Source organism: Suricata suricatta, chromosome 11, assembly GCF_006229205.1.
Source record: "Suricata suricatta isolate VVHF042 chromosome 11, meerkat_22Aug2017_6uvM2_HiC, whole genome shotgun sequence".
NCBI lineage: Eukaryota > Metazoa > Chordata > Mammalia > Carnivora > Herpestidae > Suricata > Suricata suricatta.
In genome coordinates, this window is record NC_043710.1 from 12,091,002 (window position 1) to 12,108,853 (window position 17,852).

The 17,852-nt window shown below is 53.1% G+C and overlaps 2 protein-coding genes across 2 annotated transcripts; one reads left to right on the top strand and one right to left on the bottom strand.

Moving 5' to 3' along the window:
* Positions 1–1,371: 1,371 nt before the first annotated feature.
* On the bottom strand, positions 1,372–4,546 carry CLP1 (cleavage and polyadenylation factor I subunit 1). Its single transcript, XM_029956911.1, has 3 exons — positions 4,449–4,546; positions 3,063–3,690; positions 1,372–2,477 (listed from the first exon to the last, which is right to left on the bottom strand). The coding sequence occupies exons 2-3, from the start codon at positions 3,666–3,668 to the stop codon at positions 1,806–1,808; spliced, it is 1,278 nt and encodes a 425-aa protein (XP_029812771.1). The 5' UTR covers positions 3,669–3,690; positions 4,449–4,546; the 3' UTR covers positions 1,372–1,805.
* A 3,584-nt stretch (positions 4,547–8,130) lies between these two features.
* Positions 8,131–13,379, top strand: YPEL4 (yippee like 4). The gene is made up of 5 exons (XM_029956808.1): positions 8,131–8,358; positions 10,651–10,975; positions 11,154–11,197; positions 11,512–11,620; positions 11,849–13,379. The coding sequence occupies exons 2-5, from the start codon at positions 10,835–10,837 to the stop codon at positions 11,936–11,938; spliced, it is 384 nt and encodes a 127-aa protein (XP_029812668.1). The 5' UTR covers positions 8,131–8,358; positions 10,651–10,834; the 3' UTR covers positions 11,939–13,379.
* Positions 13,380–17,852: the final 4,473 nt, after the last annotated feature.

A 17,852-nucleotide genomic window follows, 5' to 3' on the forward strand; every position in this document is an offset into this window, starting at 1 on the left:
ATCAATTCTCACAATGAAATTACCACAAGTCTCCTAACTTGTATCCTAGCTCCTAACTCTTGCCTCTATAATCCATTATCCACACAGCAATGATCTATTCAAAATCAGGTCATTCCTCTGTTTAACCACCTGCTTTGTTCTAAATGTTTATGTCCCCCCAAAATTATGTTGAAATACTAAGCCCCAAAGATGACGGTATTAGGAGGTAGGACCTTTGAGAAATACTTAGATGAATGTAAAGCCTTTGTGAATGGGATTAGTGCCTTTGTAAAAGAGGCTCTACAGTGCATCCCCAGCTCTTCTGCAATGTGAGGACGTAGCTAGGAGTAGGCAGTCTGCAACACCGAAGAGAGCCATCATCACAGCAGGACCATGCTGGTGCCTTGACCTTGGACTTTCCTGCCTCCAGAACTGTGAGAAATCTCTGGTGTTTATAAGCTATCTAGTCTGTGCCATTTTGTTACAGCAGCTGGAAGGAACTAAGACCCCCCTCCCCCATCATTTGCCACTGCTCTTGGATTACAAAAGCCCTACATCCCTACATTATCTGGTCTCTGCTGCCCCCTCCACTTCAATTTTTACCAAGCTTCCCCGATACACCAACCTCTCCCTTCATCAAACACAAAAGTTTTTTCCTTTCTTAGCGGTTTGCACGGTTTCCTCCACCAGAAAGATTCTGGCCCTGTCTCGCATAGCCATTCAGGTCTTAACGCCAAATGTGCTCAAGGGAGACTTTTCCTGAGAAACCAGTCTAAAGCAGTGTCCCTAGTTACTCTGTCTCAGATCACCCAATTGTAAGTCTTTGCATAGCACTGGTTTTTTTGTTGTTGTTCATTCTATGTAAGCTCTGTAAGACTTTGTCTATGTTGTTCCCCATCCACAATGGCAAATAGCAGTTACTCAATAGAGATGTCATGGAAAGAAGGAATGAAGGGCATCAGATATTTACTCAAATCCAAACTAGGAACACAAATAATTTGCAAGAAATCAGAGAATGGGCTTTCCCAGCTTCTTACACTTGAACCTAGGGTCTAGTTCCACTCGGACAGACAACAGGAAAGACAACTGCAGCTGAGAACAAATGAGCTACGCCTGAAAAATAAGCCAGAAATCTCAGTCCAAGTGGATCACCAGCCACTTCAGCTCATTATAGTAAACCAGCACGGACAACAGATTCAGCATCTATTTACCTATGAGGGAAGGGAAGAACCATTATAAAAATTCACTTGCTTGCCTCACAGTGGGCTCTTGGCCTTCCGCTCCTCTTAAGAGTTTAGCAGGAACTCATTCCAGTGATATTTCCATAGTGCTTAGGGGGAGTTGGTTTTGTTTTTGTTTTTGTTTTGTTTTTTTACAAATCATACCAACCTCTGTGATATGGCAAAACTATTTATTAAAATTTTCCAAGTTTAAACTTTATTTGAACGAGACCTCCTGATTAAATCTTTCATCCTGGATAAATGGGATAACAAATACTATATACAGAATATAAAGGAGTGATAATTTAAAAAAAATTCCTCCTAAAAATTAGTCCACCAAGTAGTACAGCGGCTGAAATGGGATGCTCCAGGGCCTCAGAGAATTTCAAATGGCACCTGAGGTGACCCAAGAAACCAATTATATTCTCTTCGTTTTCCATTTGGTTCAAGATTAGAAGAGTTAGGTTACCACCAAACTCAAGAGGTAGAAACGGCTTTCTACTAGTTCACTACTTGCCGGCTCAACAGATTCCCATACCACAGCCCATCTGCCCTTGGTGGCGCCCAGATCTCTATGTCCCAGGCAGCAAGGCTTCCTGCTCATCTCTACTTAAGATCCATGAACCTGATGTCCATGATGAGAAGGAAGTTCTTGGGCAGTGGGCGGGGGGCTGGAGAGAGAACAGTAAACACTTGGTGCTCCAGGTCCACGCTGGTCACCACGATGAAGCCGGCCACGCTCGTCTCAGAAAGGTTCTCCTCTGTGCCCTCAGCAGTGCTAACGCTCAGGAGGTGGTGCACCATGTCTCGGCCAGGCGTCACAGGCACCAGCTTGAGCTGATTGTCCTCCTGAGACATGCCCAAAGGCAAACAGGAGTCTGGAATGGTGGGCGCCCCGACTTTGTAGATTTTCACATCTGAAAACTTGACGTTGAAGGCATGGGGATAGAAACAGCCCCGGAATCCATAGAAATACTCACGGATACGCTCATCCCTACATTCCCGCCGGAAGTCTTTGGAGCGTTCAACCACACCCCCAGATTTAGGGAGCAGCACAGTGCGTACAAAGTGAGGCAGGTCCCGTTTTAGTTCGTTGTACAGTCGCTCTTGATCCAGAACCACAACCACATCTACCTCAAAGGCTGAGGCTGCGTGCACCAGGGCCTGGTAACCAGAGCCCTTGACCCAGCCACAGGTATTAATGACACAGCCACTCACAGAGGCCCTTCGGTTCACTTCACATCTTTGGTTGAACACATCCGCTAAACGAGAAGTAATCTGCAAAAGAGAGCATTAAGGTGAGGGAAAAAACCACAAAGCTAACAAACTCCTATTTACATAAAATAAGTGGTTCTTAGGTACAAGAAAAAATGACATTCTTGGGGCACCTAGGTGGCTCAGATCATGATCTTGCGGTCCAGGAGTTTGAGCACCGCCTCAGGCTCTGTGCTGACAGCTCAGAGCCTGGAGCCTGCTTCAGATTCTGTCTCCCTCTCTCTCTCTGCCCCTTCCCCGCTCACACTGTCTCTTTTCCTCAAAAATAAACATTAAAAAAAAGTAACATTCTTAATGTGGTTCTAACCTCATTAACATGGATTTCATTTCTATGTTGCTTCTTCCGTTTATTGTTTCATGTACTAAGTAGAAACTGAGTTAATTACTTAAGAACAGGGCCACAGACTCATTTAACACTCAGAGGTTGACTTATATTTGAAATGGACTTTTCCAAAATCATCTGGCAGTTAAAACCAGCCGAGAGAGAGCAAAGAATGGCCATAGGCGGTTTTAATTAGCACACTTTGGCACAGCTTCCTATCCTGATAGCAGCCCTTCCCTCCATCCCACGTTGGCTCTGGCTCTGACCTTGTTATAAAGCTTGATGTTGGTGCCAGGAGTTGTGGACCCAAAATGATAGACCAGAGGGGCCTGGATAGAGAATCCCTCTTCAACATCTGCTGGCCGCTCGATGTACAGGGCCCCCATGGTACCAGGGATAGAAACAGAGCCCTGACCCACATCCAGCTCCACGTAAGTGGGACGGCGGCCCAAACGCACTGCATAGTTGAGCAGGAGACGGCACACTGTGGACTTGCCCACATCGGTGGGGCCCACTACCATCACCCGGGGGCCCCGCTCTTCTTCCTTCTCCGCCTGCCTCCTCATCTGCTCCAAGGCTGTATGAGTGTTGAGATAAAGTAACATCGGAGTGTCCTTGGAGACGTAAGCCACCTCGGTGCGGCCACTCAGCTGTAAAGAACAGCCATGCCAGGTGAAAACAGCCACCTTGGCACCAGCATCGAAGGTGAATTTCTTGTTTCGGGTCAGCTCTGTGCCAAAGATCTCTGCCATCCCAGCCAGCAGCTCCAACTGAACTGACTGAGATGCCTCCACCTCAAAGCGAAGTTCTGTTTCTCGCTCTAGTTCAAATTTAGTTGTTGGCTTCTTGTCATCATTGGCCTCCTCTCCCATCTTTCCTGTGTAGCTGCTATGCCTGGAACACAAAGGGATGATGAGATCTAAACCGAATTTAGGACACTGTTCAAAATCCTCCAATAGGTATTCCTCCTTACCTTGCTTTATTTTTTCTCTTTCCCTGTGATCACCACCTGTCTCACTATATATTTACTGTCCGCCTATCCCCACTGGACTGTAAGGGTTGGGGAGTTTGGTCTGCTGCTGTATCTCTAGTATCTAGAATAGGGCTTGACAACCCGTAAGCACCTTTTGACGACACCGAGTAAATAAATGGCTCAGACATAAGAAAACTTCATCCAGAGAGACTTAAGACTTGATTATATCACCTCTATCGCTCCTTTCATCACTACGGGATACTCGACTTGAGAAGGCAACTGATGCTCACTTCCCCACTCTCTTATTCAACAAGAAAGGTGTCTGCAATCTGGATGCAAAGCAGAGAAGAATACGGGGTTTGGACTTGGAAACACCATTAAGGCCCCACTCAGCAACTACTAGTGGCTTTATGCAAATCACCTAATCTCTCTGAACTTTTTCCTCAGCTGTCACCTGGAGTCACTTACACTTCCTCTCACAAAGTGTTGTTTTGGGGACTGTTGGAGGGGAATAAAGTTACTTCGTAAACTAGAAAACGCCGAGAAGTAAAGACGAATGATTTCCGATCCCGAACCGCAGCTCCAAGTCCAGCATCTATATGTCCCGGCACCCCCAGACGCCGAAATCTGTCCAGACCCCAAAGGGGCGACGGTTGCATTCCTGAGCTTATTAACTCACCTGCACAGCCACGAACCCAAATCGGCACACGGAGGAGGCCCCGGCCGGACTTAAACTCAACTACACGCCACGCTGGCCCAGTTCCAAGCCGGAAACAAAAGCGGTTCCGCACTTGCGCAATGGAGGAACCGCGGTCGCGCGATGTCCCTTGGGATATGTAGTTGTGCCGGAACGGCCTCTCGGCCTTCTGGGAGTTGTAGTTAAATAATTGTTTTGCTCGTGACGCCAAAGGTGGGAGGAGCGGTGGCCTGTATTGTTTGCGAAGCCGGCGAGCAGGGGTGTAGGAGGCGTGGCGGTTACGCCCCGCGCGGGGCGGAGACCCGCCGAGGAGCCAATCATTGCCGAGGCGCGGCTGCGGCGATCTCTCGCGCCAGAATTTCGGCTCACCTGCCGCCTGGCCAGGGGAAGGGCGGCGGGAAGCGAGGGTAGGTTCACCCTCTGGGTCCCACGACCGTCTGCTCGCCGGGACCACAAGCCAGGAGGTGGGGAAATGAGCAAAACCCCAGGTGGAACACGAGGAAATCTGAGAGTAAGGAAAGTGGAGGAAAACAGTTTGTCCGAGGCCAGCTGGGCACAGTGCGTGGCACCTAGAGAGCATTAAGATTTTTTTGTTTTTGTTTTAATAAAAGATATAACAACCCAAGAAATTCTTCCAGTTACTCTCTAGGTCAGTCATTACCCAACAACGTCTCTCCTATTGCGTGGGGGGTTCTGTTAGGGACTCTTTCTCTCCCTGAATCCCCGATGGTTACACCGTGCCAACCATTTAAGCACCCACCCTCTCCCCGGGGCCCCGCAGGCAACAGGTTGGGCCGCGTCTGTGATGCTCGGAAGCTTGGGCTTTCGGGAGCCTGTGCTCTGCTTTGCCACTTTCTCGCTGGGTGACCTTGGGCAAATCAGGCTTAAACTCTCTGAGACCAGTTTCTTGTCTAAAATAGGGATAATAACAGTACTCAACTTCTTAAAGTTGTTTTCAAGATTGGATGGGATAATACATGTAAAGTACTAAGCACAGTGTTGGTAACAGAGCATTTGATATCAGCTTTTAAGTTTTATAGGTTGAGGAGGGGAAGCACTAATAATGCCATCCGTCTGTACAGTAGTTTAAATTTTTCAAAGCCCTTTTCACTACTTTCACAGGCACCCTGTAAAGTCAGTTTTATTATCTACGCTTTTAGATGAGGAAGGCGACTAAGGTAGATGAAGGGACTTGCCCAAGCTAGGACTGAAACCCCATTATAATAGCAGACACATATATAAGCAAACACATATATAGTGTTAGACGCCAGGTACTGTTCAAGGGGCTGGACAGGTGTACATTCACTTAATCATCACAAGAATCCTGTGAATATACTGAAATTGTTGTCCCCATTTTACAGATGAGGTTTTTCTTCAGTCCGGTTACCATGGTTAATCCAGATCCAGAAGCCTGGGATGATTTTCTGGGTTGCCTTTTTCACACTGTTCCTACCCTACCAATCATGTGGTTAACAGTGCCATCCTCACTGCTCACAGCTTTTTCTTTAATGGTTTGCTTTAATTCATTCATTCACCACGACAATGCACTAGCTCTCTGGTGACCTAATACGTGTCCCATGATCTTTCACCATTCTTCAGAAATTCAGTTCCAGGATCCTATTTGCAAATTTTCTCCCAGAATGAACACAACCTCTCCTGTTTCCCTGAAGGCTACCTCCCAGTTCTGTTTCTTCGCCTCCACACTCTCTCCTTTGAGGCAATTCCTCCCAATTATCTGAAGGTCATCTTTATTTGGATACTGTATAGCCATCTCAAGCTGAATTTCGGGCAAAGAAACCCCTCTCCTCCTTTATACTGTCTCCATTTCACTTCTCAAAGTGAAAGCACAACATTTAGAGCGCTCATGCTTGCCTAGACTCTCACTTTTCATCTTTCACAGAGCGCTCCTGTCATCTCCACCCCACCCCCAAAAATACTGTCCTCGTATGTCTTTTTCATTCTCCAGCGAAATCCTTGATCGTTTTCTTCCTGCGTTAAATTCATTGCTATCCTTTTTGCTCCCAAACTTTCAATCCTTGCCCTAACAACTACTCACCTACCCTTTTCGGCTTCTATCATTTCTCCGAAGAATGGTTCCTCAAATGCCTCCCTCCGCTTTTCTTTCCCATCTGCTGCCCACACAGCAACACTTCTTTCTTTACCCAGTTCTGTCTCTCACTTCCAAACCTCTGGTGATATCACCCAAGGCACCTGAACTGTGTTTTCAGAATTTACCTCAAACCCCAGAATCTTCGCTGATTCAATATTCAGCATTCCTTTTATTTTTTCATACCCAGCTAGCAATGCCTCCCATTACCCACATTTCCCTACTCTTTGCTTCCTTGCATGTGAAAAGACAAACCACCCACAAGCTGTCCTTTCTAAGTCCCTATCTTTGTCACACGTCACTTTCTAGATGTTAGCCTCTGTTAGAAGTTGGGGTTTTTTTTTTAATCTTAGAAAATGTGTTCTGTGCCCACATACTTTAGAGATATGCACAGGGCAGCACTACGTGAGAAATAGAATCTGAGTCAAATGAAAAACGCTTGGAAGCTGATAGAAAAAAAAATAGCACAGAGAGATGTAAGTTCTAAGCTATCCAGTTGCTATGTGTCTCTTGAGAGCTCAGAATTTAAGAGTAAATCCTCTCTGGGTTTAAGAATATTAAGTCGAGCACACTATTTTTGAAATAACAATAACTACTGTTATTTCGCATGCCAGGCACTTTTCAGGTGTTTATATCTTCCTTCACCTTATTTCACAGCCCCATGGGGTAAATGTCATGAGTTTCATTTAGCAGAAGAGGAAACCTGGAAGCACAAATAGGATCAGTAACCTGCCCAGTGTTGCCTGGTGAGCATATTGGCAGAGTTGGGATTCAAATTCCGATGTCTCTGAAACCAAAGCCAGACACTCAGACGACGTCTGAAGATGCAGCTCCACTGCTGTTTCCTGATCATCTTCTGGATGCGGGGTTCTACGCTAGGCATTGCAGTCCTGGGATGCAGAGCGGAGTTTCCCAGAGGACGTTTCTCAGAAAGTTTACAGCCCGTTAGAGAACTTATGTAATGTGGGTGTCTCTGTCCAGAAAGCACAAGTAACTTAGAGGTAGCTGAGAAGAGGTTCCTGCTTGTGAGATGTCATATCTCATCTGTGACCCCTGCAGGGGCATTAAACTGAGGCTTGGAGGTAGCCGGTACAAGCTTGGCAGCACAGTTTGCCCTATGTGACAATATGTCTTTCTTTTCCCTGCATCAGGGCTGGCATCCGAGCTGAGATTGGAAATATATCATCTTGAATGTGTGTGCACACGCCTAACTCTCTGCATCCATTCCTCACTGTCACTGTCTGGCCACCTCCTTTCCTCCAGCCCTGCTGCCCATACATACTCCATCCTTGCTAGTCCTGTCCTTCCTCCAGGTTCCTTCTGTCTCCTCCTTGGCCACGCTGCCTTCCTCCTCGGCCACCAGCCTTTCCTCCTGCATCCTCTGCTCCGACCGGTCCCTCAGCTCCCACCCTGCTAGCTCCCTCTCCTAGCCCCATCCCTCATTGCCTGCCCCCTCCCTTCCTCCCGACCCGCCTCCTGTGTCTCCCAGCCCTGCTCTGACGTGGGAGGTGAGGGGGTGGGGGGATGGATGACTCACAGTGTTATGATGCAGTTCCACAACACACAGCTACATTCACCCACAGACCGAGGTACAGACGGAGACAACCTCTGGCCCCCCAGCAGCTGGCCAGCCTGGCAGCCCAGTCTCGAGCCCCTAATTACTCTCCCCCGCCCCCATCCCCTTCCCCATTGAAGGAGCGGAAAGAGAAGAGAGAAGAGTGAGCAGAGAGATTGAGAGATTGAGAGAGAGAGAGATAGACGGAGATCTCTGGAGCAGACCTCAAGGTGAGGGGGCAGCCCTTCTCCAAATGAATTTTTTTCCCTTTGCAAATTTCCTCCTCCTGCTGCGTGTTGCTTTCTCCCCATTGCAAAAGCATTATTCATCCACCCTTTGTCCTCCCTTCCCCCTCCCCGCTGCCTCTGCTCCTCTCTCAGCTCCTTCATCCCTCTCCGAGCTCCTGACGGTTCCCGCACTTAGATTTCCCGGCAACTTTTGGCTGCTGCATCAGGCCTCACTGTTTATTGTTTTGCTGCTGATGCAGACCCCCAAAGCCCGCCCGGGAGCTGGCTGCGCTGCTGATTATTTGGACCATACCATACCGAGAACGCCAGCCCGGCGGGGGGGTGGGGGAGGGCTGAAACCTCCGAGGAGATGAGAAAATCCATTGTGAGCAGGTGTTGTGTCCGCCCCCCATACCGCCCCCACCCCCAGGCCCAGGATTCGCACCTGGTTCCTCGAGCCTCTGCCTGGGCGCCTCTGCTGTCAGCACTGGTTGCTCAGCACACCGCCTGCGCCCCCCTCCACCAGCCCTCCCTCTCCCTACCTCCCACGGTCCAGCCCCATCTCACTTGGGGGAATATCCTCTCCCTAACACTCAGCTTGCCTTTGTTTTTTCCGTCATTTGCCAAACTTGCTTCTCCCTGCGATCTGAGCCGGGGAAGAGATGACCCCAACTCCCCAACTCCCCTCCCCCGCCCCCCCAACCACCGAGAGTGATTCTTTTGGCCTTCTGTGCAGCCTCTCTTTGGCCTGATGCGGAAGCAGGGGAGAGAGAGGGAGGGAGGCGTGACTTAGGCTGGGGAAGGAGCTACAGAGCAGGGACCTGGCCGGCCCCCTTGCAGGTGCACTTAGGTAGAGCGCAGCAGGGGTAACTCAGGCAAAGTTTGAAGGCAGACCTGGGAAGTGGACGCTGGTGAGGAGGGCCCAGTCTCCCGACGGCCACAGACCAATGTCACCCTGAACCCAGCTCAAGGTGTCTTTCTGGGGCCCAGCCACGGGGAGAGGCCCTCAAACTGAAGATGGGCTCTGTTGGGGGTTCTGTGGAGAGGCTGTCTGGCAGCCCCCGGCAACACACTGGCCACCACAGAGGACGTACTGAGGGCCTGTTTGCCCTGGCCACTCACAGCCACACTGTCCTTGCTCTGCTTAGTGGCCTTGGCTTGCCAGAGCTCCCAGCTGGCACCTCTGAACTGGACTTGCGCTAAATCACCCACAACAGGCCTGAAGGCCCCATGAAGGAGAAGCCTTATCAGAGCCAACAGGAGACACCTCCCTTCTTATCCTCTGCCTCTCAGTCACTTGGGGACCGGAGTCTGGGCAGATACCAGCAACCTCCTCACCATTCCTAACCAGAAACCAGCAATTACTTTATCTACTGTCACCCACAAGTCACTGCTGTTTGTCCCTGACCCTGGCAGAAGGTGGAAACATTCTCTGCCTTGTACCCCAAAGCATAGGCTCTGAAGACAAGAATCCCTCACTTCTATTTCCACTGCCCATCGTGGGCGCTGCTCCCACAGCGCGTCACCCAGCCCAGGAGGGCCACCCTCCCCGAAGTGATCCCCATGTCCCATTGCTTCCTGCTGTCAGGTGTGCCTGAAGGAAAGATATTCTCTCCATGGGCCAAATGTCCACGTCTTTAACGGAGGCTAAGGCAACAGTTAGAGCAGCACAGCCAGAGCAAGGGGCTCAGAAGCTCAGAAAATGGCCAGTTGCTGCTTCGGAGCTGGAAGGAGCGGACCGAAGGGCAGGACTGGGCGAACAGCCACGTCTGAGGTCGTCGGTACCAAAAGAGACATCCATGAAGTTCTAGTTCCGGAGTGCAGGACCCCAGGCCTGGAAAAGGGCTGAGCAGCGCTTGTGTACTTGCCCGCCAGCTGGCCTATCTCCCACAAGAAACGCATGAAGGACCAATTGTATTGCAAATGGAGGCCACCTGAGAGAAACACCACCAGGCTCCCCCAACTTGTACTTGGCTCTGAACCTGAGCCTCCCGGGGCACACGTGGGTTGCAGACCCTCACAAAAGAGCCGCAACCCAGGAGAGAGCACTCGCAGATGAGGTTGCTCCCGTGGCAGCATTTGCACCAGCAGGCTGCTCTCGGTGGAAAATGGTGGAGGCCACTCCCGCCCCTGGAGGGAAAGACAGCACTTCCCAGGCTGTGGCACCGAAGGCCTGGAATCCAGGGGGGGGGGGACTGGCCCACTGCAGGGGGTTGATGGTGATGGGGGAGGCAGGGGCAGGGGAGGGCTGCCCCTCGGGAAGGGCTCTCCTGATGCACTCTCCACTCTTCCCAGGTGACTTCCATTTCTATCTGGTTCACGTCTGGGGGGGCCCTGGCCGGGCAGCCCCCCCACCTTTCTCCTGCCCTGAAACACGGCTCTAGCCAACCTGCTCCGCTGCTTCACCTGCGACCGACTGTGTGGGGGCTGCACGGCGCCAGCCCCTCCGGCCCGCCAGGGCATCGTCCTCCAGCCCGTCATGCCCAGCTGCGACCCGGGTCCGGGCCCTGCGTGCCTCCCTGCCAAGACGTTCCGCAGCTACCTGCCCCGCTGCCACCGCACCTACAGCTGCGTGCACTGCCGGGCGCACCTGGCCAAACACGAGGAGCTCATTTCCAAGGTACGCCGAGCAGGGCGGGGGACCCGCCACTCCTCCCCACCGGCTCCCACCAGGGTTGTCCAAACTCACCTGGGGGAGAGGCCACAACGGCCACCTGCGCTCTTCCTCGCCCCTAGGGGACTCGGGCGGCGGGGCCGAGGGCTACCCGGCAGTCACCGTCTGTCCCGTGTCTCCACAGTCTTTCCAAGGGAGCCATGGCCGAGCCTACCTGTTTAACTCCGTGTGAGTCCATCTCTCTGTGTGTATGCGTGCGCGCGCACTTCTGAATAATCCTCCAGGGTGGAAAGGGGAGGCGAGCCATCAGCAGGTGGCCTTGTACCTTCTGCTTTGGCAAAGGGGTCCAGAGACTTGGTCCACAGTTCTCCCATGGAGAGCCTGGGCAGAACTGGAGAGGGAAGGCCCGGGCCCTGGCCGGCAGGGGCTTCCAGTCGGGCAGGGCTCACCGGTCTCCAGATGGAAGTTCCTTTGGTCTGTTTGGGGGCTGAACTGACGGAGCAACTCCTCTGGGGCCGGGTCCTTCCTGTTTCCCGGGACAGGGTCAACGTGGGCTGTGGACCAGCCGAACAGCGCCTCCTGCTCACGGGGCTGCACTCGGTAGCTGATATTTTCTGTGAGAACTGCAAAACCACGCTGGGCTGGAAATACGTAAGTGCCTGGAGAGAGGGCCACCCCCCAAAGTGGAAAACTGAGCTGCCCCCCTCTGTCCCCACCCCCTGACCACACAGCCAGATTTTTGCATGACCCCCAGAGGCAAGAGGGAGATCGTTGTTGGGTTGGGGGACTCGGGGGGGGGGGATGCCAGGGGTAGTGCAGCAGTAGTAGTTCTTGGAGGGGGTCCACTTTGTCCTACTTTCACTGCTTCCCCTCCACCAGGAGCAGGCTTTTGAGACGAGCCAGAAGTACAAGGAGGGAAAGTACATCATTGAAATGTCACACATGGTGAAGGACAACGGCTGGGACTGAGGGGCTCAGGCAGGCTGTGCCCTTCCTCCGCATGCCCACCCTCCCCACACCCATCCCCGGGCCCTGCCAAGCAGTCCATACCAGCATGAGTACTGCCCCACCCCTGGGGGGAACCCAGCTCCCACAACCCCGACCCTGCCTCCACCTCATCACTCCCAGGCCCCTTTGGAACAGGGGTCTGGGGTACCCCAGGGGTGTTCAAGGCTCAGGAGTGGGCAGCAAGCAGTCAGGGAGAGCCAGAACTGGGGAGAGGGGCTGGTTGCAGGTCCTTCTAGCCCTAAGAGCCTGAAAATGGAGGTGACGGCAGGGCATAGGATCAGGCAGAGGACCAAAGGGGGCTCCGTTTCTGCCCTGACCTCTTTTTAAATGAATGGAGGAGCTGTGAGGCTCGGGGCTGGTAGAGCCCAGCCCACAGAATAGCAGGTGAGAGGGGGTTTGAGTGGGAGTGAAATTCTGGCCTCAGACACTGCGAGACACCAGAGTCTCTGAGGGTGAAGTTTCCCACCCCCGTTTGTAGGAGAAAGGATTCGGGGGTGGAAGGAGAGAAATCCCAGATCCCAGGCCCTGGGAAATACAAGAATCACGGGGGTTTCCATTTTACTCCACTTGTTAGTTTATCTTGGCACTAAAGAGGCACTTTCGCATATCTAACCTTCGCCAGGGCATGGGGTGGGGGAAGCAGCCCGTGGAACAGGCCCCCCCTCCCCCCGAGCTCCCCCAGAGCGAGCAGTCCGTAAGGGCATTCTGAGGCCCAGCCACTGCTCCCTGGGACCCAGTCCCTCGGAGGGGAGGTAGGACATCAGTGTCACGGGGCCAGGCTTCCTCGTGGCTGCCACCAGCGAACGAAACTTTTGTATGATACATAAAGTGTTTGGGTCTATTTTTAATAAAAAGGGGAAAAGCAACTGTGAGGCACTTTCTCCTCTTTCACTTGGCTTCCCATGCACAGACCTTACCTCTATTCTGTCACACGCACCTTCCAAGACCTGTCCCTTTGTGCCACTAGAGGGCAGCAGTCGCTTTAACCAGGGGACGGGTGTTCAGGTGAGGTTCACTTAGTGAAGCGAGTGCTTTTGTGAAACAGCCCCTCTTCCAGAGCTCTTCACAATGAATCAGGTAGCGCTTGGGTCCAGGACTGGGCACCTGGAAGAGGCCCATCCCTGAACAAGGATGTTCTTGGGCCCATTGCCTTTCAGCCTGGACTTGAAATGTTTGGGTCAGCTCATGGCCACACTCAAGGCTGAAAGGAAAGTCGATCAAGCAAGGCGCTGCCCTGGCAGCTGATACAAAGTGGAACTGAACAGCTCAAGATCACAGCATCAGTGCAACCCTGCGACTCAAGTGCGTTTTTTGGCAGTGATGTGAAATCCCCATTGTTGTTGGGCCACCGACAACCACAGGGAGGACTGTACACATCATAAAAATCATTTTTGGTAAGCTAGCTCGTTATCCAGATTCGTTCATTGATGTTGCAGATCTTTGCAGAGCACCTGTTACCTGCCAGGCATTGTGTTATGCACTGGAGATGCGATTGACAGCAGGGCAGCCGTGGCCTGACCAGGGAGGGGGCGGGGGACTTTCAATCTAGTGGGAGGACAAACAAGAACCACACAATTACAGGAACAAGGCTCTGAGCAGGGATGGGGAGTAAGCTTGGGAGCTCCTGGCAGAGACTCAGCCTATATGTGAGAGTCAAAGAAGACTGGACAGAAGTGATGACTGAAGGTACGTGGAGGAGACATTGGGTGGGCACAGGGGACGTGGGGAGGGGAGGATACTTCAGACACAGAGAACTGTGTGCCAAGGCTTGAGCTTAGTTCATTTGAGGAGGGAATAGAAGTTTCCACAGGAAAACAGATCATTTAGGGATCTAGATTTCATCCCAAGGGCATTGGGAAAACACTGAAAAATTCGTAAGAGTGGAGTGACATCATCAAACAGCTGTTTTGTGCCCAGAGAAGAGGTTCAAACAGAGATGTTAAGATGTTGAAGATAGTTAAGGGACAGAAGCTAACTGTATAACCAAACAACATGGTCAATGTCAGAATGGAGAGGCTGCTGGGGCAGAAAGGGAGAAGTGGAAGATACAGAGATGTGTGAAAAAGGCAAATACAAGCCATGAAGGAATGATGGCCAGCCCCTCATCTGCGGCCTCGGAGGCTCTGTCCTGTCACTGGTTTCTGCGTGCCTGGTGACACCTAGAGATCCAGAAACCCAGAGACCCTCAGTCCCACTTCTGGCACCTACCAAAGTTGAGGAAGGCTTCTCTTCTCAAGCCCCAAGCACTAACCCTGAAAATCAAGCACAAATTAGCTACCTTCTTAAAGCTCCCCAAATCTGCCTCTCCACCCTCCATTCTGTTGACTTTCACAACTTCTTATTAACTAGTCACTGTGGGAAAAACAGAGAAGTAAATGGCATGGCTATTGCTCTCAAGTTCTTTGTAATCTCTCCGGAAGGAATCGCTCTGGCTCAAAGGATCCTATTGAGTCTCTAGGGTCAGGGCATGGGGGTGCTGCCCAAACATTGGATGCTCACACAGGTGTACCCTGGATAAGCACCATAATCAAATACTCTGTATTTCCCAGCAGGTTCATGCTGGGAACTACAGGTGGAGATGAGGGCTCCTTTTTATGCCCCAAGAACCAGGGAAGGAGCTGCAGGTGCAGAACGCCAGGGACACACAGGTTCTTGTCCCCAGCAAGCGGTCCTTCCAGGCTAGTTCCTTTCCTGCGTATCCAATTTTCTCATGGAGGTCTACTTTGGTCCTATCGGTGATTCTCCAACCTTCTCCACGCACCTGTCAACCCCAGGCAGGGACTGGGAACTCTTCCTTCTGAAAGGTTTGAGGCTTAGATACCCTCCTACAACCAGCAGGTGGCATCAAAACCTTCCAACCCTCAACTCCGGCAACTTCCCTGGACAGAACCTACTCAAATCTCTCCAGATAGGTCTACAAAAAGATGGGTGAGCTGTCAGACTTAGGACAAGGTTATATCTAGGCTCTGCAGTTTAAAAGCTGTATAACCATGGCCATACTGCTTAAACCTGTCTGGCTCTCAGTCTCTTCATCTGTAAAATGGGGATGCCAAGAGGTTATTAGTAGGAAGTGCCTAGCACACAGAGGTGTTTCCATACAGGTGAGCTATTAGTGAGGCTACTAACAGGCTTCCCCAATTCTCACCAGGATAGCTGATTGGTGCCCAGATGGGAGAGGAAGTCTTGACGCAGAGGAGGCAGCCGGCGCTGGGTCGCACTACACGGCCGATGCCCTTTTAACATTGCACTGCTAGTGGTAGGTGCAGACAGTAGCACAATGTGAAAAGAGCTCCGGCCCGCAGCAGAGGCATGCCGGCCCTGCCTCCTCGCCCCTTCTCCCAGGCCCCGGCCCACTCAGCTCCCTTGGCCTCCCTCTGCCCCTTCGCATCTTCGAAAGCTTCTCTCCCCTCTCAGTACTAACCCTTTAATTTTCTTTCCCTTTCTCCTTTGGCCTCCTTCCTCATACCCTTCCCAGAAGAGACTACCTTTTTCTTAATGTGTTGGGGTGCATGGGGGGGTCCATGGAGGCAGCTAAAGGGACACCTTGAGCTTGGCACTCAATTGGAAGTGACTGGTAACAACCCTCAAAGTTTGGGGGTACACTCACATGAAACTGTGTTTCCCTGGATTTGATCTCTGCCAGCTTCTATTCTTGGGGAGCCTGCTGACCAGGACAGCACACTCTAGTCTTCCCTACTCGAAAGCTCTCTCCTCTTTGGATAAAGGGAAGTTCTAGGCCTCTAGGGGAACAGTATAGTCCTGGGGATCCAGGTAGCACAGTGAAGCATCCAGCTCTAGAGGCGAAGCTAACATCTCCCCTCTGAGGGCTTCATATCCACCTTATGGATTAGCCATCGAACAGAATTGGGATGGTGATTTCCTCTCTTGTACTGAGCGTAAGGGGTGCGCTTTCAAAAGTGATGAGATCAGAATTGGAGTTGTTCCCGGACTCCCCTTACTCACGACTTGCCCATCCTGTCCCAGGCAAGGGGCCTTCAACACTGCATAAACAATTCTGAGGCTGATCAAAACCCAAAGCGGGAAGATTGCCAGGAAGGGGCACCTGGAGAGCCCCACTGGCCGCTGGTGGCTAAAGCGGTGGTCCCAGCAGCCCAGCTCCAGCTCTGACCTGGTAAAATGTGTACAGCCCAAAGGGCCAGAGGCTGGAGGGAGATTCCTCAGGCACACTGATCAGTGAAGGCTTCCAGGGGATGGAGCTGCCACTGGGAGATGCCCTCCGGTGCACTGCACCACCAGCAGGAGGCACGGAGGGCAGGATTCCGGTTAGGAGCCCTTCCTCCGGGTTTCCCCTTCCAGCTTCCTCCCACACCTCCAGGATCTGTAGACACGGGGCCCTGTCCTAGGGTTTGCACAGTTGCAATGACAGAAACGAAGGCCCCGCTAGTGTCAGTCACCAGGCCTCGGTGCGAGGCAAACCAGCCCCAGCTGGGAACTGGATCATGACAACTGGGCGCAGAGGAGTGAAGGCGGGACGGCGCAGCCAGCTTCAGAGAGGCCGGTGGAAGATTCTTCACTAAGGAGCGCCCAGAGCTCTCCTTAGGAAGAAAACGAGCTGGGGCTGGGGCCGAGATCCCCTCAGCTCTCACCCCCAACTCCTTCCAGAGCGGGCCTTGCGATTCACCAGCCAGCAGGGCCCCTCCCCCACCTTGGGCCCAGGAGCCATCCCCCAGCTCCTTCCAGAGGCGGGTGTACAGACCGAGGAGGAAATGGGGGAGGGGAGGCCCCGGCTCAAGTTCTCTCCGCTCCCCCTCCTCATTGGCCACCATCTTCCGGCCCCTGCCCCCCAGAGCAGCAGGGGATGGGGCCCAGCCTGTGGAAGGGAGAGAAAGGGCAGGTGGAGGGTTAGCCGGAGCAGCAGGGGCAGGGGCAGGCCCCAACTGTCTCCTCCCACCCCCTCCCTGCAGCCATGGCGACAGGCGGAGGAGACCAGGAGGGTCCTGAAAGCCGTGTTCTGTGAATGGGATGAGAGGGGCGGGGGGGGGGGGGGAAGTAGGGGGGGCGGGGCTCTCTCCCTCAACACCCAACTGTGCTGTAACCCCCCCACACACACACCTCCAGGCTGGACCACACACGCGCGCACACAAACTCCCAGCCATACTTGCCTCACAGCTCGGCCTTTACTCCACACTTACCCAAACAGCAAGGGCCGGCGTGTGAGCACACAGCACCCCCACACCCCCGCACCCCTGGACACCGCACACTCGCAGCTCAGCAGCGGGCCTCCCACCCACACACAGCCCCTCGGCTCACCCAACTTCTCGGGATGCACAACTCCCTGCCCGGATCCAGCCCCTTCAGCCACTGCGTCCCCCCCCCTCCCGCCCCGCACACCCCCGCCAGGCTCCCCTGTGCCCCGCATCCCCCACCCCACTCCCTCCCACACACGCCCGGGCACGGACAGATGGCCCAGCCTCAGCCCTGCCCAGCCGAGCCCCCCCTACTTTCCCCACCACACCCCCCGCTGGAAAATGACAGGGGGAAGCCACCCCGGCGAGACGTGCCCAGTGCTTCCCAGTTGCAGTTGTTTCGAAAGGAGAGAACGAAGAGATGCCCACGAGTGGGGGCGCACGGAGAGGGGAGCGGGAAGACGAGAGAAAGAGCCCAGACCACCCCCTCCCCGCCCGAGAGAGAATAAAACCGAAAACCGGTGGCGTTACCCTTCTGGGAGCTCCCGATACCTACACATTTCTCTTCGATACGTTCCTCTGCCTGCCACCTCCTTCTTCCCGGGCTCTTTCTCTGCCCTTCCCTCCCTCCCGGCTTCCCTCCCTGGCCTCGCTCCCCCTCTCGCACGCCCTCCCGCGCCCCGCCGGCCCCTCTCCCGGGCCGGGCCCCCGGGGCCCCCGCGCCCACC